The sequence below is a fragment of the Dipodomys merriami genome, unplaced genomic scaffold (genome assembly GCF_024711535.1).
Source record: "Dipodomys merriami isolate MVZ:Mamm:240054 unplaced genomic scaffold, mDipMer1.0.p SCAF_49, whole genome shotgun sequence".
Taxonomy (NCBI): domain Eukaryota; kingdom Metazoa; phylum Chordata; class Mammalia; order Rodentia; family Heteromyidae; genus Dipodomys; species Dipodomys merriami.
Window position 1 is genome coordinate 7,175,893 of NW_027206057.1, and position 25,527 is coordinate 7,201,419.

The 25,527-nt window shown below is 43.2% G+C and overlaps 2 protein-coding genes across 5 annotated transcripts in view; one reads left to right on the forward strand and one right to left on the reverse strand.

The window, feature by feature from the left end:
- Positions 1–21,106, reverse strand: part of Rftn2 (raftlin family member 2) — a 77,356-nt gene extending 56,250 nt beyond the window's left edge. The window contains exons 1-2 of one of the 4 annotated variants that reach the window (XM_069995738.1): positions 20,876–21,106; positions 8,733–8,894 (exon numbers count right to left, since the gene is read on the reverse strand). In XM_069995738.1, the coding sequence (XP_069851839.1) occupies positions 8,733–8,871 (139 nt within the window). In that variant the 5' untranslated portion in view covers positions 8,872–8,894; positions 20,876–21,106. Of the gene's footprint in view, positions 1–8,732; positions 9,147–16,270; positions 17,308–20,738 lie in introns of those variants that run through there. The other 3 variants (XM_069995737.1, XM_069995736.1, XM_069995735.1) reach the window with 3 other exon arrangements.
- On the forward strand, positions 17,353–24,962 carry Mars2 (methionyl-tRNA synthetase 2, mitochondrial). Its single transcript, XM_069995734.1, has one exon. It carries the CDS (start codon positions 17,399–17,401, stop codon positions 19,175–19,177), a length of 1,779 nt encoding a protein of 592 aa, XP_069851835.1. The 5' UTR covers positions 17,353–17,398; the 3' UTR covers positions 19,178–24,962.
- Positions 24,963–25,527: the final 565 nt, after the last annotated feature.

A 25,527-nucleotide genomic window follows, 5' to 3' on the forward strand; every position in this document is an offset into this window, starting at 1 on the left:
GAAATTGAAAGGAGTCACTAATTAGTTTACTCATCAAATGTTTTAAATAACCAGACTTAACCAGGTCCCCTAAGTAAATACTGCTTCCATGATGATACTTAAGTGACAGCTGTCCCCTGGTAGCCACTGGTTAATATATTTCAATGCAGTAAAACTCTGATGAACTACGCAGGACATAATGACAGGCAGGCAGGGACAGGCCTATTCATGAGAGCCCCAGCCTCTGGCAGCCTGTTTCAGTGCTGCGCTCCTCCCGTTCTGTTTCATGCGCAGTTTCCAGACAGACCGTAGCATTTCCTCCCATGGCTAGGCCTTTGTAGCATTGTCTGCTTTTCCATTCAGTTCTTTTCTTTTTCTTTTTTTCCTCAGTCATTTCTTTTGACACCAATGAGTTTCCCCTCCCTCACCCCCCAGTGGTAGGGAGCATGTGCAACAATGTAATATACTACAGGGGACATACACAAAGCCCAGGCAAAACTGCCAATACTTGGATAATCACCATCTGTCAAAAAGTTAGAAAGCAGAGCTAGGTGCTGGGGGCTCATGATTATAACTGTAGCTACTTAGGAGGCTGTGGTTCAAAACCAGCCTAAGTAGATGCTTAAACTTCAATTAACCAGCAAAAGCTGGAAGTTAGAGGGGTGGTTCAAGTGGTAGAGAGCCAGCCTTAAACAAAACTCAAGCAAGAACATGAGGTTCAAACCCAGTACTGGGGGAGAGAGGAGAGAGGACAGGAGAGAGAGAGGAGAAAAAGGGGAGAAAAGGGAGAGGGAGAGGGGAAAATGGAGAGAGGAGAGAGAGGGAGAGAGAGGGACAGAGGAGAGTAGAGAGAGAAGGGAGAGAGGGGGAGAGAGGAACAGAGAGGGAAGAGAAGGAAGAGAGGATGGGGAGGGGGAGAGAGGGAGAGAGAGGGACAGAGGAAAGGGGAGAGAGAGGAGAGGGGAGAGAGAAGGAGAGAGGGAGAGGGAGAGAGGAGAGAGGGGAAAGAAGGGAAGAGAGGGGAGAAAGGACTTGGCTGGCGCTTTAGTAGCCCCTATTTCCCCCTTCCCAGTGGCACTTCCCCCTCCCCCACCCCATACCACCTTGACGTTTATGGCAATCACTCCCTTGTTTGTCTTTTAAGTTAACGACCCAAGAATGCAACCCTGAACATTAGAGTTCAGTTAGCTGCTTTCTGTGGTGCTAGAGATGAGCCAGGGTCTTGCCACCACGGTGCTACTCTGTTTGGTTGAAACGGCTGATTTCTCAGCTTCATGCAAGCTGGGTCACAGAGTATCTACTCACCCCCTCCTCACCCCCCCATCTTCTTTGACTTACCCTCACTGTGCAGAGCTGAGTAGCTGTGATTGAAACCACATGGCTCCCAAGCCTAAAGTATTTACAATCTAGCCTTTTTCCAGAAAACGTGAGCTGCCTTCTGCAGTACAAGGTCCCCTTGTGTGGGTATGCCACGATTTGTTTTTCTGCCCTCTCGTTCTTAGGAATTATGGGTGTTCACACGCTCAAATGATTCTGTAACATAACAGATGATTCTGTGGACACCCTTGTACGGACACATGGTGCATACACACACATTTCCTTTGGGTGTCTCTTCAGCTAAGTAGATAAATGTATTATTATTATTATTTTTTTGTCTGGGGCTTGAACTCAGGTACTGTTTGTAAGTTTCCCTCCCCCCCCCCAAAAAAAATACTGGTGCTTGAACCACAGATCCACATCAGTTTGTTTGTTTGTTTTTGGTGGTTAATTGGAGATAAGAGTCTCATGGACTTTCCTGTGTGGGTTGGTTTCGAACACTGATCCCCAGATCTTAGCTTCATAAGAAGATAAGATTACAGGCATCAGCCACTGGCACCTGGCTCAGATACTCCTTTTTTGGCTTCCATATCCTCCAGTCCATAGCTTCATCACAGCTCAGGATACTCTACCACTTGAGCCACAGCTCTACTTCCAGATTCTCAGGTGGTTCATTTTAAATAAGAGTCTCACATACTTTCCTGCCTGGGCTGTCTTTGAACTGCAATCCTCAGATCTCAGGCTCCTGAGTAGCTAAGGTCATAGCACTGGTCTATTGCAGCTGTGTGTTTATTCACCAGTTTCCTTCAGTCATGATCCCTAGGGCTTTATTTAGCTTGTATCCTGGTTCTTGGCACAGAGTGGCTCAGTGAGTGTCCATTGAAACAATAAATGTCTACCTGATGTAAGAAGCAGACCTGGGGGAGAAAAGAACCACCCAAATGTACTGTAAAGAGGCGGACAAATGTAAATGTATTGTTGCCTAACATCAACATTTTTTTAAAGTGAGTCAACATTGCTATTATTAGAGATTCCTTCCTCTTCCCATTCAGAATGGAATCTTTCTTTCCCACAATAGTCTGGATTTGTGAGGTTTTGTTGTTTTTCTCAGCAAGATTAATCTCATGGTTTCAAACATAATGGAACTCTTTATGTATTTTCCGTCTAGTGGAAAGGAAAGCTAGGGGGCTGGAGACACAGCTCAGGGGTAGAGCACTTGCCTTGCTAGCATAAAGCCCTGGGTCTAAACCCCAGAACTGGGGAAAAATGGAAAAGAAAAGAAAGGAGGATGAGGTTTCATAACAAGGACTTTTTTTTTCTGGTTCTGGGGCTTGAACTCAGGGCCTGAGTACTGTCTCTGAGCTTTTGTGCCCAAGGCTAGTGCTCTACAACTTGAGCCACAGTTCTTCTTCTGGCCTTTCAGTGGTAATTGGAGAAAGGAGTCTCATGAGCTTTCTTTCCTTCTACGGGCTGGTTTTGAATTATGATCCTCAGATCTCAGCTTCCCGAGTAACTAAGATTACAGTTCTGAGCTGCTGGTGCCTGGTCTCTTCAATTTTTCTTTTGAGACAGAGTTTTGCTGTGTGCTCCAGGCATGAAAACATGATTTGCCTGCCTCCCAGTGCTGGGATTTCAGGCATGAGCCTGACTCTTCTTTTTTTTTTTTTTTAAACTTATATTTCTGATTATATATTCCATTCATGTTCTGTTGATGCTTTAGTGCATTATCTACAGTTCTTTATCTTCATTCTTCCTGAAAATCCTCTAATATGTAAAATTATCCATTACTTTTTGTGTTTGTTCCTATCTTTAGGTTCTAGTGTTCTCACTTTTTCTTTTTTTTCTTTTTTTTTGCTGATTGTGGAGCTTGAACTCTGGGCCTGGGCACTGTTCTGAGCTCTTCAGCTCAAAGCTAGCACTCTACCACTTGAGCCATAGCACCCACTTCCAGCTTTTTCTGTGTATGTGGTGCTGAAGAATCGAACCCAGGGCCTCATGTATGCAAGGCAAGCGCTCTACCACTGAGCCACCTTCCCAGCCCCTCATTGTTATTTTTGCTGGATAGCTTTCCCCCAAATTGTCCAAGATACTAATGTTCTGTCTATATTCCTTTTCTTAAAAGCTGAGTACAGTGGCTCATGTCTATAATCCTAATGACTTGAGAGACTGAAATTGGGAGGCTTTCTTTCAGTCCAGATGACAAAAGGGCTGAAGCATGAGCTGGGAAGGTGGCTTAGTGGTGAAGTGCTTGTCTAGCATGTATAAAGCCCGGGATTCGATTCTTCAGTACCACATGAACAGAAAAGGCCGGAAGTGGCTGTGTGGCTCAAGTGGTAGAGTGCTAGTCTTGAGCAAAAGAAGTTCAGGGAAATGCCAAGGCCCTGAGTTCAAGCCCCAGGACTGGCAAAAAAAGTGGTGAAACAAAAAGGGCTAGAGGTGTGTGGCTCAAACTTTAGAGCTCCTGTCTATAAACATAAAGCCCTGAGTTCAAATCCCAGTGCTGCAAAAAAAAAAAAAGAAAATATTATTTCCAAGTCCCCCTCAAATTTACCATACAGCTGTGCGGCTACGGGCTCCACTGCCCCTTCGGATGTACCATGCCTGCAGTGGACTGCTTTTGGATCATCCTTTAAGTGACTCTTTGGGAGGCACCCCTGGCTATATAAGATATCATTATTTCCATAGTTGCTCAGGCTTAGAACTGGGCAGTCAGCCTAGATTCTTTATTCTTTCTAGCTCTTCATATCTAGCAAGTTATAAGCTAAGTGCCTCTTTCTTGATATCTCTTGTATCTACCTATTCTATTCCATCCTTATTTTTACCCGTGACCTGTGGGTAAAAAATCCTGATCACTACAAGCAATCTTTCACCTTTTCTCCTTGCCTCCATCTCTCCCATTGAAATCCCACATTAAGCTTCTTACAATACATCTCTGTACCTATCAAATTTGAACTACTTGTTCAAAATCCTTTGCAACTGGATACTGTTGACTCACACCTGTAATCCTAGCTACTCAGAAGGCTGAGGTCTGAGGATCATGGTTCAAAGACAGCCCAAGCAGGAAAGTCTGTGAGATTCCGATCTCCATTTAACCACCAGAAAACCAGAAGTGGAGGCCGGGTAGCGGTATCTTACACCTGTAATCCTAGCTATTCAGGAGGCTGAGATCTGAGGATCGCAGTTCAAAGTTAGTCTGGGCAGGAAAGTTCGGAAGACTCTTCAATAAACCACCAGAAAACCCGAAGTGGCACTGTGGTTCAAGTGGTAGAGTGCTCTCCTTGAGCTGAATAGCTGAGGGACAGTGCCCAGGCCCAGAGTTCAAAACACACACACACACACACACACACACACACACACACACACACACACACACACACACACACACACAGTTCTAGCCTTAAGCGTAAAGAGGCTCAGGGATAGCACCCAAGCACTGAGTTCAAGTCCTATGACCACCACCACCATCACCACCACCACCAACGCCCCTTTACAACTGTTTTTTCTCCATAGACTTGCATGTTAGCGCTTCAGGCAAGCCAGACCCTTCCTTACTCTATTATTTCCAACGTCATCCTTTAGCTCACTGCTCTATTTAGTAGCGCTTGACCAGGCCTCAAGTTCCTAATCCTCTTATGCCTATCTAAGATCTGCTTTTTCTTCCAGAGTCAGTTAAAGCCCTAACTCAAATTCCAACTGATACTATCCAAAATTCCTTTTCCTTTTCATGATATTTCCTATAGCATATTTCCTGCAACATATGCCTTATACCATTGCCACCAGCCTAACTGGACTAGACATAAGGACTATGAACATGGATAAGGTATGGTTCCTGCCCTTGAGGAGTTCATGAACTTGTTCAGATGAAGCAAAAATTATATATATATATATGTATATATATTATCTATTCCTAGTGATAACTAGTATCTTCTACAGTATATAGATAAGTACTTATTGCTTTTAATGATCATGATGAGAGACAAATGGTTTTTATGAATTATAATGAAGCAAGGTAGGAATTAGAAAATTTTACTCAATGTATTTTATGTAATTAAATTAAAAATTCAAGTAAAGAAAACTACCGTCCATCTTCCTGGTAGGTATTGTAGAAACTCTTTTTTACTCATAAAGCTATAAATGCCCTAAAAAACCCTTACGATTAGTATTATGCAGATCATTTTCTGGGACTGTAAAAGGAAGTATACTAATTTTTTGGGATAATTTGCAAAGTTAATTGAACTTTTTCTATAATAATTCTATAGTAATGTCCATATATGCACATTATACACTCTCATAAATGCACACACACATATAGATACACTATAAGAAATCTCTAGTCATTAAATTAATTCATTAACAATTTATTAAAAGTCAAAAGCTTTTAATGAAATGTTACCTTATCATAATATGGTGGGTGAAATCGTTACTACACACTAATTCAGAAAATACATCACATCACGAGGCCTCATTGGTACTGATAGTAGACTTGGTAAAGATCTCCAGCAAAATTCAGCCTACATGGCTGGTACTTTAGAACAAAGAATTAGGTTTTTAATTTCTTATACCATCTCTAAAATTCCTAAAAAACCAGTCTTCACAGGGATTACATGTCAAGTTATGTTTGTATGAATGAATGTTTTGTGTCCAGGATAAGAAAAAAGTAGAACCTGTGAAAAAGACATGTAGGTAATCAATAATGATCATATTCCAGAGGTGAAATGAAGAAATTACTAATAACCACAACAGGTTGGCCAAAAAGTTTCCTGTAGGATCTGGGTTCAAAGGAGGAGAGAGAACCAATCTGTCCCCAGTTTTGGAGTCAGAAGGCAGAAGAGGGTGACAAGTGAATCCATTTGTAATAAAGTAGATAACATTGAAACACTCTGCCTTACCACGAAAATAGCATTTCATTCTCCGAAAGTATATATTTATAAAGTTGTGATTGGGGAGGGTGGGAAGAAAGATAGAATTAAATGGAAAGCAAGTAAGTTGTTAAAGATAATTAAAACCACCATAAACACAGGGACTGGGAATTCTTAAAGTTTCCCTTTTTGCCTCCATTGGCATTTTATTCTGTTTCGTGGTCTCTGTTTGGAAAGGTCCGAGGGAGGTAACATAAGACACCAGTCATCGTGAGCACACACAGCTGGCACCAGGCTACTTCATTTCTGCCAGGGCTGCTCACTGCACACTGGCCTCTGACAAACCAGTGGCAGGAGCTAACACTTCTAGAGTCACAGGGCCAAACAGAAGGTTGGGGTGTTCAAACCAACCCAGACTCATTCCTGTAGACATGGGAGTGGCAGGTGGCCATCAGAGCTACAAGTTGAGAGAGGCCAGAAAAGCATAATCTTGAAGGGGCTTTGGAACTGGGCTGGTGCTCAGATCCTGGCTTCTAAAGCAAAGGCAAAGGCATAGACCAAAACAGGCAAACAAAAGCCCCAAGCCAAACCATGTGGAAGAACTAGAGAGAAATGGGGCACTAGGAGACTAGGCGCCTGTACCAAATAGGAACCAGATGCAACTTTCAAACGTGTGCCTGCTTCACGTGTTCACATTTGCATGATATGCCTGTATTTACACCTCATGGGAGAATTTACTCTTCCATCCTCCACACACCTGGAGTGGAAACTTATACTCCTTTTACAGATAAAAGGGGTCTGACAATGAGAAAACCCAAACTACTTTTGAATAAAACTGTAGATCTTGGTTCAAGGATGATGGCGTTTATACCTATTCATTGACGATGTTGACACTGGGAGAAAGAGATGGATCAGACTAACCTCAAGTTCCTTAAACTATGAACTTAGGTGTGCAGAACATCATAAAGTACAGATCAAAATGTCTCTGACCCAAATTTTATGAATAGACAAAGTTTTAAGGTTCGGGAGAGCATGTTTTTGTGTCCCAGGCTTTATAGACACTAGTTCACACTGACAAGGAAAAGCAGAAGTGAGTCACTACTATGAAAACCACCATATTATAGATATTTTCTCAAATGACCGCTTTCTTAAAAAGTATAGAAAAAAATCGAATTATTGGTTACTTTTCTGATTAGCAGTTATCTTAATCCATTTTAACTGACATAATTGAAAAGAAATGGAAAGAAAACATATTTTTTCCTTTGGGTACCCTTAGTCTTAGATGAAAATAGGCATGTGAACATGTTGAAAGTATGTGTGAACATGTTGAAAGTGTGTGTGTGTGTGTGTGTGTGTGTGTGTGTGTGTGTGTGTATACAGATTTGGGGGTTTGTTTGCTAGCCAACTCAATTTTTGACAAAGAAAAATGGACTACTCTTGCTTTTACACAAAGATGCACTGTTTCAGGCAAGCTTGGGAAAAAGAGAGAGAGAGAGAGAGAGAGAGAGAGAGAGGAGAGGGAGGGAGAGAGGGAGAGAGTCAGAGAGTCAGAGACACAGACAGAAATGCAGAGAGATAGGGACAGAGACAAAAATGAATTTGTGTTTAACTAAAAAAAAGTTAAGACAATATCCAGCATGGTAATTTAGTTAGTGTAAACTTTCTGTTAGACTTATGAGAATTTAAAATATATTTGTCATAAAAAGTTAAAATCCTAGTGTCTGATAGCTTAACAGTATGCAACTTATGTAAATCCCATAATTAGAGATGCAGTTAGTTCTTTTAAAAAAAATGTTTTTTGTCCAGGCAGTTGTAAAGTACTCAGAGTTCCGCAAAGGAAAGAGGCAGATCTATGTGGAGTGGGGCTACCGTCTTCTCCACCGACCTGCCATCTGGGCTTGTTTATTTGTGTTTCTAACTTTCTGGAACAGAGAAACTCTGTTCCAGACAGGGCACAGAGCAAAGGAAGTGTGTAATAGAAAACAACTTTTTTTTCCTTCTTCTTTTTTTTCCGTTAAACTGTATTTTCAAACTTTAGTTGGGTCATAAATATCAAGTAAGCGACACAATGACAAAATTCCACATAGTTAGTCACCTCAAATTTGTCTCAGCAAACAATCTTCCCGAATTTGGTCTGGGAAACACTGCCTACATGGTGCCTTCTCGCGCTTTTCAAACCCCTTTCAAAAACACAAGCTGTCATTAAGGCTTCAGATATTTGGCCTGCAGATCAGTCATTTTCCACAAACAAGCATTTGATTTAAAAACAAAGGAAACATTTCCAAGCAGTTTCCCTAATTTTGTAAAATACACAGGAACCATCATACAAGGAAAAACAAAAAGAGAAATAACAACAACAACAAAAAACAGAAAGAAAAAAAACCCAGAAGGGAAAAAAAAGCAAATACAATAAAGCAAAAATCCAAATTAAGAAACAAAGCATTACTATTAGATGGGATTATACAATCTGACTGTGAAGAACAGTATAAGAATTTGTAAGTCAACAGTAAAAAAATTAGTTATTAGTTGTCTCTTATTTTGGGCAGATTTCACAGCTAAGAGAGAAGCAAAAGGTACCTTGTAATGTAAAATCCAGTAATACATATTCGTAAGCGAATTCCGTCTTTGTTTCCACTTGTGGTCTCTTCAGGGTAGAAAATATTTTTCCAGGACTGCTATCATCAGGGTCTTCCAGCTTTCGAAGTCCGCACCCCATAGCAAAGTCTGCGAGGAATTAGACTGCAGGGAAGGAGAGGGAGGGCAGAAAATTCTGTTGTTTAAGCTGCGAAAAGAAAGTTACAGACTTCACTGCTTTGATTGGGTTTTCGGCTGAGCCATCAATACCCAGCCAGAAAACATCAGAGTCCAAAGAAAGGAGCTGAAGATGGTTTCTGTCCATTTTTGTGTAAAGTCCCTGAGCCCATGATTTAGCTACAGATTCTGGGCAGGGCTTGATCTCAGAGAAACATTCAAGCTGCTGCAACTTAGTGGAGAATTTCCATGCCACGTCAATTCACAGCCAGCCAGCCCCCTACCAGAGTGCTGTGGCTCTGGGCACCAACTGTGCTTTGTCTATCCCAGTTGGCCAGATGATAAAAGAGGTCCCAAAACGGAAATAAAAAGGCAAAAGTGCAACTTGGATGTAATTATATACCAGTAGATATATCCAGATAACAGTGGCATGTAATTTTTTTCTGTTCCCCCCCTTTTCTCTGTCCTGTGCTCACCCTTCTTTTCCTTCTTCCTTTAGAGAGTGGGGAGCGGGGGAAGGAGAGGAGAGAGAATTAAAAAGGGGATTCTCAGCATGGTTGGAAACAAAAATCTTTTCCAGAAAGGAAATTGGCTTTTTGAAGAAACTGTTTCTGGAATCTAAAAGAAGAGAAGCAAAGTGCAAAAAAGCACTTGAGTCTTTTAGGTAACACTTGGAAAATTTCATTCTATGTGGAGTAATTTTTTTTTCCTGGAAAAAGATCTTATGGTGATTAGAACCACCAAGTATTAAAAATTTATATTAAAGTACTTTCATAAAAACACTACTTGGAGGAAAAAGAGGGTAATGGAATGGTTGAGGGAATATTATAAAACTACGTTACATACGAAAATGTCACAATGACACAATTGTTTTGTAAATTAATATTAATTAATGTTAATTAAAAGATTTTTACTCACATAAGAGAGTTATATGGATAATTAGTTTTTCTTAGTTTAAAACAGTTTAAAATATTTAAGATGATAATGCAATATTTCTACAGATGTCCAAGTATCTTTTATTTTTTTTGGTCGTGAGGCTTGAACTCTGGGCCTGGGTGCTGTCCCTCAGATCTTCAGCTCAAGGCTAGCACTCTTACCACTTGAGCCCCAGGGCCACTTCTGGTTTTCTGGTGGTTAACTGTTGATAACAGTCTCACGGATTTTCTTGCCTCAGCTGGCTTTGAACCGCGATCCTCAGATCTCAGCCTCCAGAGTAACTAGGATTACAGGCGTGAGCCACCAGTGCCTGGATTTTTTGTTCTTTTAAAAATTACTTTCTTGAAGTACAAAATGGTTACCATTCAACAAATCAATTTATGAGTACAATGCTGTTGCCCCCTATCCCTCCCAACCCCACCCATCCCCTCAAGTAACCCAGTTCTATTTTCACATTTGTGCATTGAACGTTATGATGACATTCACCCACCACACCTGTCTCCATTTGTCTGTCTCCCATCCCTTTGACCTCCTTCACTCCTGAACATGTTTCAGCTTCCTGGCATTCATTTTGTTAAACTCTAAGTTCCAAGAACCCTTCATTAAAATCAAACCAAACCAAACTCACTTTGACAACTGGACTGATTCAGTCATAAACTGCCATTGACCTGAAGTCAAGAGCACTTTTGATTGCAGTGTGGTTGGTACTTGGAATGACACTGCCTGGATTCAAATCCTGCTTCTTAGGCCTACTACAGATACGTTCTCTTGACTTGGCCTCTTCAAGTTTCAATTTCCTCTCCTCTAGAGTAGAGTAGTTAATAGTAGTACTTCCCAGGCAGGCTTTTAGGAAGGCTGAGTGAGACGTCTAATCTCTTATCTGAACACCATATCTGGTGAATAGCACAAATTATATTTATTAATGAGTGGATGTTAGAAATCAGTGCGGCAGTACTACTCCCATTATTTATACACTAAACCTTGATCACATTTGAGATGTGGAGAATTCTAGTCGGAGAAGATTTCTTAATCTCATCGAAGTGTGCACATGAAAACTCTCAAGGAGGGTGCTGCATTAGTTTGCAGATTATTCTAAGCTTTATGGCTTTCTTCTTCCTGCTTCCCTTTCCATGCCTTCCCTCTCTGAAGTGCTCTTGCTAGAGGGCAACTCCACGGTTGTCCATAGTGTGTCCAACCATCAGCATGGTCATGGGAGGCAAAGTCTGAGCAAATTTGGCTAAAGAGGCAGTATACGGGGACACCGTGTTTTATGGGACTATTTATAATGCTTTCAGACCTGTCATTTTTCATGAATTCTTTTGTAGAAATCTTTTGTACAGCAGAACCGAAACCTTTGATAGTCACTAGGAGCTAGTACAGTGACTGGAAGATTCTTTGTGAAGTACTCGTATTTGTCAGGTACCTACTATCATATTCCAGACACTGGGTGCGGAATATAGAAGATGACTAACCCTTGCTTTTGCCTTAAAGGCGCTTCTTCTGAAATGGGGAAGACGGACTTGGAGGATTCTAGTGTGAGCTGGTTGCTGCTGTGGTAGAAGCACACATAGGACATGACTGCAGAGGCTTGTCTTGCACTGATAATGACCTGTGAGTTGCTTTCAGGATGAACATGCCTAATACAGATAAAGGGAAGTGAGGAATCATGAAACATCCCAACAGGAGGCAGCTGAGAACTGCTGGAACATGAAGTGTGAAAAGAGACTAAGCTGCTGAAGGGTTGTATGAGAATTTAGATTTTATCTTGTAGGCAACAAAAAGGAATCAAATAATTAAATGAAGTTTGAAGTAGACTAAGAATACTAATTTACATTTGTCTTATGGGACTGGAGGCGATATTGGTGAAAATACTATTCTTTTTTTGTTTTGTTTTCAGTCCTGGGATTTGAACTCAGAGCTTGACATTTGATAGGCAAGTAGTCTACTAGTTGAGTCTTGAGAATTTGTCTGCCCAGGTTGGTTCTGTTCTTAGATCTCAATCTTCTGAGCAGCTAGAATTATACACATGGGCCACTGGCTCCTAAGACTGAACTCTAGCATGGAGAATGAAGGCTGGTCAGGAAGATAATGCAGTAGTTCTGTAACTGCACATGGTGTCACAGGTCTGTAATCCTGGTTACTTAGGAGGCAGAAATTAAAACAATGGCAGATGAGGCCAGCCCCAGCAAAAATGGTAGCAAGACCCCATCTCAAGTATTTTGGGTGTGATGATGAGCACCTGTAATTCTAGTTATTGGGGGAGGTATAAGTAGGTGGGTTGCTATCTGAGGCTAGCCCCACATTATGTGAGTCCTATCAGAAGAAAAAAAAGGGCAAGAGGCAAGGGTCAAACTCTAGGTCCCACTAACACCGCCCCCCCCCGAACCTGGGAATGCCCACCAATTATGCCTAGCATGAAGGCCCTCAGTTTGATCTCCATGAACGGAAAACAAACAAGTTGATTTCTGACTGACTGGCTATGATACTGTGCATTTCTTTTATTTTCAGTAAAGTGGACTGCAGTTTCTTAACTTCACCTCAGAACAAACACTGGGCCATTTTTCCCCCCAAAATTACAACAAAATAAAATTGTATTTGACCTTTAATGGTATTTTATTTTTGCCAGTCCTGGGGCTTAACTCAGGGCCTGGGCACTGTCTCTGAGCCTCTTTGTGCTCAAAACTAGCGCTCTACCATTTGAGCCACAGTGACACTTAGGGCTTTTTCTGAGTAGCCTATTGGGGATAAGAGTCTCATGGACTTTTCTGCTTGGACTGGCTCTGAACTACGATCCTCAGATTTCAGCCTCCTAAGTAGCTAGGATTCCAGGCATGAGCCACCAGTGCCTGGCTCTTTAATGGTATTTTAAGAGTATTATTTCTTTTTATTGTTATTATTAAGTAGTTATACATAGGAGTTGCAATTCTGTAAGTCAGGTTACAAGTACGATGCTTCTCGACAATGTTACCCCTTCCTTCCTTCTTCATTCTCTCTCTCTGGCCCCTACCCACGAATTACACAGTATACATAGAATGCAACCACTCCCTCCATTCCTGTGCCCCCTTTGACCTCTTCCCAAACAAAGCAAGTTTCCATTTCCTGGTATTCGTTTACTTTTTTCATTATTTAGAGAATACTTTATTAGTTTCTGTAATCAAACCCACATAGATAAGATCTAACATATTTAATACAGTGTGTTTACCCCTGTACAAATGGAAAAAATTAAGTTTAATGTTTCTAAACCAGTATGGCTATTAATTTCTGTACCATGCCAACTCAACATGGTAAACTGGGATACTTTGTCCAAAGTTGAGAGTACAGTTAAAGTTTCCAAAAATTTAAATTATATACACAAATGTCTGTAACTATCTATCTATCAATAAGAGCAGTATGTTATGCATCAATAGCAGCAACAGCTTTTCCAGGTTCTGTAGTCATCTGAACTGATATTTGTTTTGATAATAATACTTTAGTTTTTGCCTTTGTCTTCCTTCTCTAAATATACCCTCCTTTAGTCAGCTTGTGGGTAAACATTTTGAGCTCTGTAGATGTTATCATATATATTATCATGTATTTTAGATATAGAAAATCACATTTTCAATAACAAATATGTCAGGTAAACTTTCCTGCTATTTTAACAATTAGTGTTATTTCTCTGTAACTGCAGTTTCCACACATACAGGTTCAATTAACTTTGGATTGAAGATAATAAAAGGAGTTGTCAGGTGCCAGTGGCTCATGCTGTAATTCTAGCTACTTAGGAGACAGATCTGAGGATCGTGGGCAGGAAAGGCCATGAGACTCTTATCTCCAGTTAACCAGCAAAAAGCCAGAAGTGAAGCTGTGGCTCAAGTGAGGTAGAGTATTAGCTTTGAGCAAAAAAAAAAAAGAGCTCAAGGACAGTGTCCAGGCCTGAGCTCAAGCCCCAGGACCTGCACACACACAAAAAAACAAAACAAAGAAACTCCCCCACCCCATAAAAAAGTTATGTCTGTACTGAACATGTGAAGCTGTTTTTTCTTGTCATTATTTCCTAAGCAATACAGTTTAATAACTATTTACATAGCACTTATATCTACTACCTTATAATATTAGGTATCAAAAGTAATCTGGAGGTGAGTTAGTGGGAGGACAATGTAGTCATGAACAACTCTGCATCATTCCACAAGAGGGACCTGAGCACTGTGGAGTTTGGTATGGGTAGACAGTCTGAATCCTCATGGATATCATGGGCTGACTGTGTATGGCATTTCACTGCAAAAATGAACTATACAACTTGTGGGAGAGGGGATTGGGAGGGAAAAACAGAGTGAGTGAAGAGGTGACACAGTTCAAGAAGAAATGTACTCATTACCTAATTTGGGCTACTTTCAAGTTCCTTCCTTTCCTTCCTCCCTCCCACCCTCCCTCCTTATCTCCTACATTCCCTTTCTTCCTCCTTCCTTCCTTCCTTTTTTTTTTTTTTTTTGTGCAAGGCTAATACTCTACCACTTGAGCTTGTGGCTTTTTGCTAGTTAATTGGAGATAAGATTTTCAGGGACTATGTTGTCCAGGATGGCATGGAACTGTAATCCTGATTTCCGCTTCCTGAGTAGCAAGGCTTATAGGCATGAACACTGGTGCCAGGCTAAATTTGCTTTTATTTCCTTTTGTAAAGTAGCATATATTTAATTGCACAAAGAAGTTTCATCATAATATTTTCCCATATATTTTTAAGATTTTACTGTGATTTTTGTGACATTGACTTTTTCTCCCACTTTGGTTTGTTTTATAAATACTTAGATTGCATAAAGGGACCAGTAATTTACATATAAGAAAATCAGTTAGAAAGTAATAAGCGGAGAAGTGAATCCTGATGACTAAATAATTCATATATGTTACTTATATTACTTATATAAACCTGTGGTTAGCCATAAAGTGGTTTAGGCTTCTGTTGGTTATCATATTGTGCCCCATCTTTTTAAAATGACTATAATGCATCTTGATTGATGTGACCCCTTTCATCATTCTTCCCTCAATTTTCTTTTTTTTTTTTGCTGGTCATGGGCATTAACTCTGGGTCTGGGCACTGTCCCTCAGCTCTTTAGCTCAAGGCTAGCGCTCTACCACTGGAGTCACAGCGCCACTTCCGGCTTTTTCTGTTTATGTGGTGCTGAGGAATCGAACCCAGGGCCTCATGCTTGCAAGGCATGCACTCTACCGCTGAGCTACCTTCCCAGCCCTTTCCCTCAATTTTCTTAATGCCATAACATATACATTATATTTTTGCAAAGGTGATGAATGGGAAGAGGTTACAGTTACATAAATAAGGTAATGAGTACATTTCTTTTTTTTGCATGTTAGAATCTTACCTGATTATTCTTTATTATTATTATTATTATTATCTTCAAGTAGTTGTACAAAGAAATTTCCATTCTACAAAACAGTATATGAATATAAGGTATATGACAACACTGTTCCCCATTGCTCCTAACCCATCCCTTCTCTCATTTTTTCCTTTTTTTAAAAAAAATTGAGATTGGGCTGGGAAGTTGGCTCAGTGGTAGAGCACTTGCCTTGCATGCCTGAGGCCCTGGGTTCGATTCCTCAGCACCACATAAGCAAAAAGAAAAAAGCCGGAATTGGCACTGTGGCTCAAGTGGTAGAGAGCTAGCCTTGAGCTGAAGAGCTGAGGGACAGCGCCCAGGCCCAGAGTTCAGGCCCCATGACCGGACCCCCCCCAAAAATTGAGATTATGTGATTACATAAATTTCCCATATTTCATAGTATTGTGGAATAGTGATACTTAAAGTCACAAACACATTTTAACCTTCACAAGGCAAATTGTCATTATCATGGTCTATAAAGTTTGTGAATTCTATGAGTTTTGACTGTGCCCCATCTTAAATGTGTATTTTTATATACTTTTTTCAAATATTTAATCAAATATTCAAATATTTTCAACCTCCATCTTGTCCTGAAGGATAATTTAATTTCTTCAATATTGTATTTCTCTTTTCCTTCCTTCCTTCCTTCTCCCTCCCTCCTTCTTTCTTTCCTTCTTCTTTCTCGTACTGGGGTTTGAACTCAAGCCTGGACCATAGGCCTTTTCACTTTAGTGCTCTACTACTTCAGCCACAGCTCCACTTACAGTTTTTAACTGGTAATTGGAGATAAATGTCTCATGTACTTTCTTGCCTGGGATAGTTTTGAACAACCTTCTGAGTGGGTTTACAGGGGTGAGCCACTGGTGTCCAGCTGTATATTTCTTTTTTTAAACTAACATTTCAAAAGGTTACAGTATGACATTTTAATACATGTATATGTATATAAGGTCCTTTTCTCTATAAGGATTAAATAATATACCTGAAGTTTTTTTGTTGCTGGCACACATTAAAACACTATATAAGAGTTCATCTTATCTATAAAGTCGGAAAATTGGTAGATACCTTGTCAGAGTATCGCAAGCATTTAATATGATGTTATACCAAGCACATAGCTCACACATAACACATATAATGGCAGTTGCTCCAGACTCATTCCATCCGTTGCCATGGCATCATGCTGCCATTCCTAGGAGACGTTCTTCACACAACCCTAAACTGATGACATCAATTTCATTCATTACAAATCTCTTGATACTGCTGCAACCATTTTCTAAGCAGGTATCTTCAGATCCTGGCTTTCTCTTTTTGCCATAGAGTAGAACCAACTTTGTCTTTCTAACATTGCCTTTTTCATTCTGATGCAAAGGAGAAACTTGATCAAGATGTACTTTATTATTATTAACAGTAATAGTACTAGTAGTTGTACAAAGGGGTTTCAGTCCAGCTATAAGCTTATCAGTGCAATGCGTATGTTTTTATTGTCATTGTGTTGGTCTTGGGGCTTGAATTCAGAGTTTAGGAGCTGTCCCCGAGCTTTTATTTTTTTCTCGAGGCTAGTGCTCTACCAGTGGCGCCACAGCTTTACTTCCAGCTTTTTGGGTAGGTTCTTGGAGATAAGAATATCAGGGATTCTCCTCCTTGGGCTGACTTCCAACTGAGATGCTCAGATCCCAGCCTCCGGAGCAGCGAGGGTGACCGGCGAGAGCCCCGGGCGCGCTGCCACGCCCCACATTCCCCGCCTCCACGGGTATTTAAGAAGTACACATCCGGACACCCGAGGTGCTCACGCCTGCAATCTTAGCTATTCTGGAGGCTGAGATAGGAGGATCTGCTGAAGCCAGCCTGGGCGCTGCTCGTCAGACTCGAATCCCCAGGGAATCACAGAAGTCGGAAGTGGCGCTGTGGCTCAAGCGCCAGCCCTGAGCGCAGAAGGCTCAAGGGCAGCGCCCAAGCGCTGAGTTCGAGCCCCAGGACCCACCCGCGCGCGCACTCCAGACCACTGCAGGCGGGCGGGAACTGCGGTGGCGGGGCCGAGGGCCGGAGGGGTGGAGACGGAGGGAGGCGGCGCCCGACGCTCTCCGCGGGGTTCCTGCGGCTTCCGGTCGGCAGCTGCGCATGCGCATCTCCCGGCGCCGGTACGCGTGCGTCCTGCCGGCGGCCGTGACCGCCTCCGGCCGGCCGGCGCTCGAGATGCGGCGGGTGTCGGTCCTCCGGCTGTGGGGGCGCCCGGGGATCCGCAGGGCCGCCGTCCCGGAGGACCGGGCGCGCCGGTACGGCTCGCGCGCCCCGCGCGGCCCGGACGCCGCTCGCGGCGCGCGCGCCCACTTCACCACCCCCATCTTCTACGTGAACGCGGCGCCGCACATCGGGCACCTGTACTCGGCGCTGCTGGCGGACGCCCTGAGCCGCCGCCGCCGCCTGCTGGGCCCGGGCGCCGCCGCCGTGCGCCTCTCCACCGGCACCGACGAGCACGGCCTCAAGATCCAGCAGGCGGCCGCGGCCGCGGGCCTGGCCCCGCTCGAGCTGTGCGACCGGGTGTCGGCGCAGTTCCGGCAGCTGTTCGGCGCGGCCGGCGTGGCCTCCACCGGCTTCCTCCGCACCACCGAGCCCCGGCACCGCGCGGCCGTGCGCCACTTCTGGGGGGAGCTGCGGTCCCGGGGGCTGCTCCGCAAGGGCCTCTACGAAGGCTGGTACTGCGCCTCCGACGAGTGCTTCCTGCCCGAGGCCAAGGTCACCCGGCAGCCGGGCCCGTCGGGGGAGCCGGTGCCCGTGTCCGTCGAGAGCGGGCATCCGGTCTCCTGGACCAAGGAAGAAAACTACATTTTCCGGCTCTCCCAGTTCCGGGAGCCGCTCCGGCAGTGGCTGCGCGGCGACCCGCACGCCATCGCCCCCGAGCCCTTCCGCCGAGCCGTGCTCCAGTGGCTGGAGGAGGAGCTGCCCGACCTGTCCGTCTCGCGCAGCCGCCGCCACCTGCACTGGGGCATCCCGGTTCCCGGGGACGACTCCCAGACCATCTACGTGTGGCTGGACGCCCTGGTCAACTACCTCACCGCCATCGGCTACCCAGACGCCGAGTTCCAGTCCTGGTGGCCCGCGACGTCGCACATCATCGGCAAGGACATCCTCAAGTTTCACGCCATCTACTGGCCTGCCCTCCTCTTAGGGGCCGGGCTGAGCCCACCGCACCGCATCTACGTCCATTCCCACTGGACGGTGTGTGGCCAGAAGATGTCCAAGAGCCTGGGCAACGTGGTGGATCCCAGGACTTGCCTGGAGCGCTACACGGTGGACGGCTTCCGCTACTTCCTCCTTCGGCAGGGAGTTCCCAGCTGGGACTGCGACTACTACGACGAAAAGGTGGTCAAGTTGCTGGACTCGGAGCTGGCGGATGCCTTGGGAGGGCTTTTGAACCGATGCACTGCCAGCCGGATCAACCCTTCCGGGACTTACCCAGCCTTCTGCCCTGCCTGCTTCCCCCGTGAGCCGGGCCTGGCCGGGCCCTCGGCGCGTGCTCGGGCCGAGGACTATGCACTGGTAAACGCAGTGGCCGCCTTGCCCCAGCAGGTTGCTCACTACTGTGATCACTTTCAGATCTATAAAGCGCTGGAGGAGGTATCCGCCTGTGTTCGGCAGACGAATGGGTTTGTCCAAAGGCATGCGCCGTGGACACTGAACTGGGAAAGCCCGGCGGATGCCCCCTGGCTGGGCACCGTGCTTCACGTGGCCCTGGAATGTTTGCGAGTCTTCGGAACTTTGCTTCAACCGGTGACCCCGCACTTAGCTGACAAGCTGCTGTCTAGGTTGGGAGTCTCTGCCACTGAGAGGGGCCTTGGAGAACTCTGTTTTCTGCCCCGGTTCTATGGACATGCATGCCCTTTTGAAGGGAGGAAGCTGGGTCCTGAAACAGGGCTTTTATTCCCAAGACTGGACCAGTCTAGGTCTCGGCTGGTAAAAGCTCACGGGACCTAGAAATTCAGTTCTTGTGGTAAAAGAGCAAAGGCCTCTCTCTCTCTCTCATAAAAAAGTTACACCTCGTGGTTTGTTTTCTAAACTGTTAGATGATCACAAAGTATGTCATTATGAAAAGAGCTTTTGGGGCCTGTCAGGTGCCTACCCTGTCTCCACTTGTCATTAGCCACTCTTCTTTTTGCATCTGTGTATCTAAAGTGTCTTCAGGGAAAGATGGTTAAAAGACAACTTTTCTGATTCCTACTCCTAAATCATACTTAGGTTATTTGTTCAAACTACCTCACATGGCATCTGTCTCTTAGGCTAACTAATAGTGATTCCTTACTTTGAGTAGGGATTGGAGGCCTCCAACCTCAGGTTTTAGGGTTAGCTGTCTTGGGGTTTAAGCTGAGGTCATTGTGCTTGCTAGGCAGACGTTTTATTTCTGACCCATGCCTCCATCTTGGTCATACTTGGTCATATTGGGTCTCCTGGTATAAAAGGTTTTTTTTTTTTTCCCCCATTGGATCTGCAAATGCGTGTTTTTTTTTTTTTTTTTTTTTTTTTGGGTTCGGTCGTGGGGCCTGAACTCTGGGCCTGGGTGCTGTCCCTCAGCTTTTCAGCTCAAGGCCAACGCTCTACCATTTGAGCCACAGTGCCACTTCCGGCTTTTTTCTTTATGTGGTGCTGAGGAATCGAACCCAGGGCCTCAGGCATGCAAGGCAAGCGCTCTACCACTGAGCCACCTTCCAACCCCAAATGCTGGTATCTTGGATTAGATTTTTGCTCATCTTCATTCCCTTCTTTATATTTTCTTTGAAATAGGTAGGACTTGATTTTGTTTATAGTCCAAACTTTGGGCTTTGTAATATTACACTTGAACCAGCAGATGGCTCTGGTCACACACATACATTGAGGTTTAAAATGTTTAATTTTCTGCTTTATAATTTCATTGCTTTCCTTTAATGGATAATTGAGAAACCACTGCTGTTCTAATGGAAGGTAATACAAATAATAGGATTCTGTTTTTTAAGACTCCTGAAAAACTATATGCTCTTAACAAGCTAATAAGTAAATATATCAACTTGTTATAAACTTCAAAGCTCTTTTGAGGTTCTTGGTATGTTAAGTTTTAAAAACTTAAATAACATTAGGTTACATGACCAGTCTAAAAATCTCATAAGGGCTATGATGTCTTATTATTAATTTGGTGCTGGTAGTGGGGTTTGAACTCAGGGTCTGGGTACTGTACCTTAGCTTTTTTGCCCAAGGCTGGCTCTCTACCACTTGAGTCACAGCTCCACTTCTGACTTTTTGGTGGATAATTGGAGATAAAGAATCTCATGAATTTTTCTGCCTGCGCTGATTTCCAACTATGTTCTTCAGATCTCAGCCTCCTGAGTAGCTAGGATTACAGGTAGGAGCCACTGACACCAGGTGTCATGATTTCTTTTGGTCACTCAGGATCTACAGTACAGTGTAGAGAGTGTATGATAATTGTTACAAATGTTAATACATTTAATTTCAAGTAGTTTTTGCTGATTACTTGTTATTTTAACTTTAAGTTAAAATTTGTAATTACCTTATTCAGATCTGTTCTGTTGCATTTGTTGAAGGTGATGGTGAAGAGAGGAAATGATCAATGCTCCAGGAATCTTAAAACTGGATTTAGGGGTCTCTTGAGGGCCATAAGAGAACATCACAGAGATGTCAACTTACCAATTTATATAATTACTGCAACATAGTATGCCGGTGTTATAACTTATAGGTAGATTGGAATGGTAGGCCAAAGTTTAAATGAAGACCTTGCTTGAATTATTCACTGAAGTGTGGTAGCAAGCAGGGGGCTTACTACAAAGTGAAACTTGTGCTGGCAGTTACTCCAGTTTATTCTAGGTGCCACCATTGTTTCAGTTTCTGTTTGTTCATCTGTGAGGAGAGGAATTTCTAGTTGCTTGGAAACATTGCTTGGGAAGAATGTTTGAGGGCATAAATGTTCTTTTGTACTGCCTGTTTATCATTCTGAGTTTCTCATTTGACATGTTCTAATTACCTGCTGGGATGTCCAGGGCAGACTTTGGGGCAAAGAATGTAGTATCTCCTGAAGCTGGATAGATTGTGGTGGAAAATGGCATATGTTTACATAAAGGAAAACATTTGGAAAACCACTTACATGATAACCTGTGCCTTCAAAGTATCCTGAAAACATCATGAACAGTTCCTGTCATGGATCCAGACAGGGTATTTTCCAATTGAATGATCTTTCTTATGGTCCAGTGCTGGTCAACAGCCTGGAGCTTGGCTTGCTGAAGTTAATGAAATTCTTTCTGCGATGACTTATTTTTGAAGTGAATTGGTTAACAGGATGTGTGGGGTACTGGAGGCATAAGAAAGTAAGAACCCCCCCTAAAAGTGGGGGGAGATGGATTACAAAGGACAGGAACCTGGTGCCAGTGCTCATGCCTATAATTCTAGGCTGAGATCTTAGGGTCATGGTTCAAAGCTAGCCAGGGCAGAAAAGTCCATTTAGACCCTTTTTATCCCAATAAACTACCAAAAAGCCAGAAATGGAGCTGTGGCTAGAGTGCTAGTCTTGAGCAAAAAAAGGTCAGGGACAGCATCTAGGCCCTGAGTTCAAGCCCCAGGATACAGGGACACACATGGACACACACGGACACACACACACACACACACACACACGAGTATTTTGAGTAGTGTGTGGTAAGCTGGATCTGATTTATGTGGTCACATTGTAGGTGAACCGTCAGATTCTCTGTAGGAGGCACAATAGGTAAACAACTACCCTTTGGATATTCAGTTTCATCCAGCAGTTTAAGAATGGCAAATGGAGAACACTGTGGCAGTGGTGACATTAAACACTGGAAGGTGTGTGCTTCTGAGGCATCGCACCACTCTGACAAAAGATAAAATGTGTAGCACTTAACAGTTCTAATCCAAAACTGTAATACCTTTCCTTGAATCTTTTTCCCATAAATTATCTTCCAGGTTCTGCCCTTGTGGACCGCAAACATTCCTTGTATTCTTGGAGGTAGTGTTTGCAAGAAGTGACAGCACTACCTAGATCAGGTGTTCATGGGCTGTCACAATAAGAGAGTAGTAAGATGTCAGCTCAGGGATCACTGTCCCATCAATGAAGTCATGTAGGAGGTAGTGGGCGATGTGTAAGAAGCAATACCATATGGAAGGCCTTTTCCACAAGCAAACTCACAGATTAGGCATCTTAGAAGTTAGAAAACCTGTGCCTGTAAGAGAAGCAACTAGATAAAAATCTCTGATTTGGGGGCTGGGAAGGTGACTCAGTGGAAAAGCGCTTGCCTTGCATGCCTGAGGCCCTGGGTTCGATTCCTCAGCACCACATAAACAAAAAGAAAAAAGCCAGAAGTGGTGCTGTGGCTCAAGTGGTAGAGCGTTAGCCTTGAGCTGAAGAGCTGAGGGACAGCGCCCAGGCCCCACAACCGGACCCCCCCCCCCCCAAAAAAAATCTCTGATTTGAAGCCTCAGTTATTCTAGAAGTCAACCTCATCATTTTTCTTAGGACTTGTGGACTATTTGGGCTGTGAACAGCCTAATAAGTTGAATATGAAGTTGATGCCAAAGTATTTGGGAAAGCAACAGACTGGAAGATGGGCCCTTGAGCAGATTTTTTTCCCCCAAGGTTGTACCTATTGCTGGGATATAGCTTGATTAGTTCCAAGAAGTTCTGAAACTAAAGTAATAGCAGGTCAGTTTCTAGGCCTCCAGCAAGGATGACTCAATTAATGAGGTACTTGCAGGTTACAGTACCGAGGGCATTACAGTGGGGATGATGTCATGGATCTCTTGACTCCATTTCTGCATGTTGTGGTGGTGGGGGTCTGCATTGTAACCAGTTATGAGGCACAAGGAGTCTCCCAGTGAAAATTTGTTCCCTAAGGGTACGCTCTGAGAATCTGTAATGGTCTCCTTGAAGCAATTTTCCAATGTAGTTTTACCAGGTATAGAAAAATTTAGTGGCAAGGTCTAATGGGTGCTTACCTTTTGCCAGAGAGTGAGGATCAGTGGACCTGGAAGGGTGTGGACATATTGACTGCTATGAATCTATCTTTGCAGCTAAGTTTTACTAGAGTTCAGAGAAGCAGGACAGATTGGAGAAACCAAAAGTATAAGTTTTGGAGGAAAGCATGTGGATCCCTTGTGAAGCTAAGGTAGTATGAAAGATCACAGTAAGTACAATTGTCCCATTCTTTTTGCAGGAGCTTTGGATAGGATTTTTTTTTTTCTCTGTGCTGGTCTGGGCTTGAACTCCAGACTTGAGCTCTATCACTTGAGTCACAGCTCCACTTCTAGCATTCTGGTGGTTAACTGGAGATAAAGCATCTCATGGACTTTTCTGGGCTGGCTTTGAATTGCGATCCTCAGATCTCAGCCTCTTGAGTAGCTAGGATTACAGGCATGAGCCCCCAGTAGAGTGATTGACTGGCACTTAGGAACTGCACACTAAACTGACCACTATTTCTGGAAGGACTAGAACAGTAAACCCAATTAAGGTTGATTGAATGGGAAATTTAACCTTCCAGGAATTGTTTTACATCTGGAGAGAAAGGATGGAAGTACAGGCTAAGATGCCTTCCTATTTTGAGGGAAGGAGGGACTAACCAACTAGAGGTGAAACTGTCTTGTTTTTAGGTAGTCTTGGGTTACTATAGATCTTGCACATGCAAGGAACCATCTAACAGGGAATAGTTGCCATGTTTAAATACTGAGTCACTTGTTATTTATATTTTCATGATAGGAGAAAAGAACTGGGAGGCATACACCTCAGGAGGATCTTCTGTGGTCTTGACAACTAGAGATAGTATACCCACTACTGTGGCTTTTCTCCTGAGTAGGTATTGGGAAGTTCAGACAGACTTGGATTGTCACCAAAGTATGAAAGTCTTTTTTTTTGGTCAGTCATGGGACTTGAACTGAGGGCCTGGGCCCTGTCCCTGAGCTTTTCTGCTTCAGGGTAGTGCTATACTACTTTGAGCCAAGGGCCACTTCTGGTTTTTGGTGGTTAACTGGAGATAAGTCTCACAAACTTTCCTTCCCAGTCTGGCTTTGAACTGTGATTCTCAAATCTCAACCTTGTGAGGAGCTAGGATTACAGGTGTGAGCCACTGGCATCCAGTGTAGGAAAGACTTTTATCCCTATTTATAACTGAAATGTTTGTGGCACAGTGACCATGGACTTTAAAATCCATAGCTCAGGGCTGGGAAGGTGGCTCAGTGGTAGAGCGCTTGCCTTGCATGCTCAAGGCCCTGGGTTCGATTCCTCAGCACCACATAAGCAAAAAGAAAAAAGCCGGAAGTGGCGCTGTGGCTCAAGTGGTAGAGCACTAGCCTTGAGCTGAAGAGCTGAGGGACAGTGCCCAGGCCCAGAGTTCAGGCCCCACGACCGGACAAAAAAAAAAAAATACAAACAAAATAAAATCCATAGCTCCTCATTTGAAAACATCAAGGTGTGAGATGCTAGTCATTTCTGAAAACTAACAGTAACATCTACAAGAAGAAAATTATAGATGGAAGGAAAGGTGAGTCTGTCCTTGAGTCATTAGACTTTTACATGAAATGTGTAGAAGGCCTGGTACACTAAAGATAGCTTGGGGGATAACTGGAAATGGCATGGGAAAATGGTACTGCATATATACCCTTATTAAGAATCATTGGTATATGGAATTTAAAATGATGAACCTTTAAAAGCTTTACAGATTTGAATCATTATTGGTCTCAATTAAACACATTTAATAAAGTATTATCAATTATACATTTTTTTTCCTGACTAAAGTGTGTGTGTGTGTGTTTGTATTTGTTTTTGTGTTGGTTGTTTTGAATTGGCTTGAACTCTGGGCTTTGGCATTGTCCTTCAGTTCCTCAGCTCAAGGCGAGTGCTCTACCTCTTGAACCACAGCACCACTTCTGGTTTTCTGGTGATTTATTGGAGGTAAGAGTCTCACGGACTTTACTGTCTGGGCTGTCTTTGAACCGGGATCCTCAGATCTCAGCCTCCTGAGTAGCTAGGATTACAGGCATGAGCCACCAGTGCCTGGCTTGACTATTTTTAAAAGCATAAAAAGAAATTGGAACACATTAAATAAGACAATTTCAGTAGTTTGGCTATCTTTGAACTACTCTAGAAACTTGTTGGCCAAAAAGCTGTAAAATTAAAATTGGTAAGCAGCTTATACATTTGATGTTAATTACTAAAATAATACAAATAGAATGTATTTCTTTGAGCCAGATTAAAAAAGTGAGAGAAACTCAATCCAACAGAATACAAGAAAGGATAAAAGAAAAAAATATGGCAATTAGAAAATTTACAGCAAAATAGA

What these genes read in the sequence shown, in the direction of transcription:
- Mars2 (XM_069995734.1), top strand. Translation starts at nt 17,399, where the DNA reads ATGCGGCGGGTGTCGGTCCTCCGGCTGTGGGGGCGCCCGGGGATCCGC.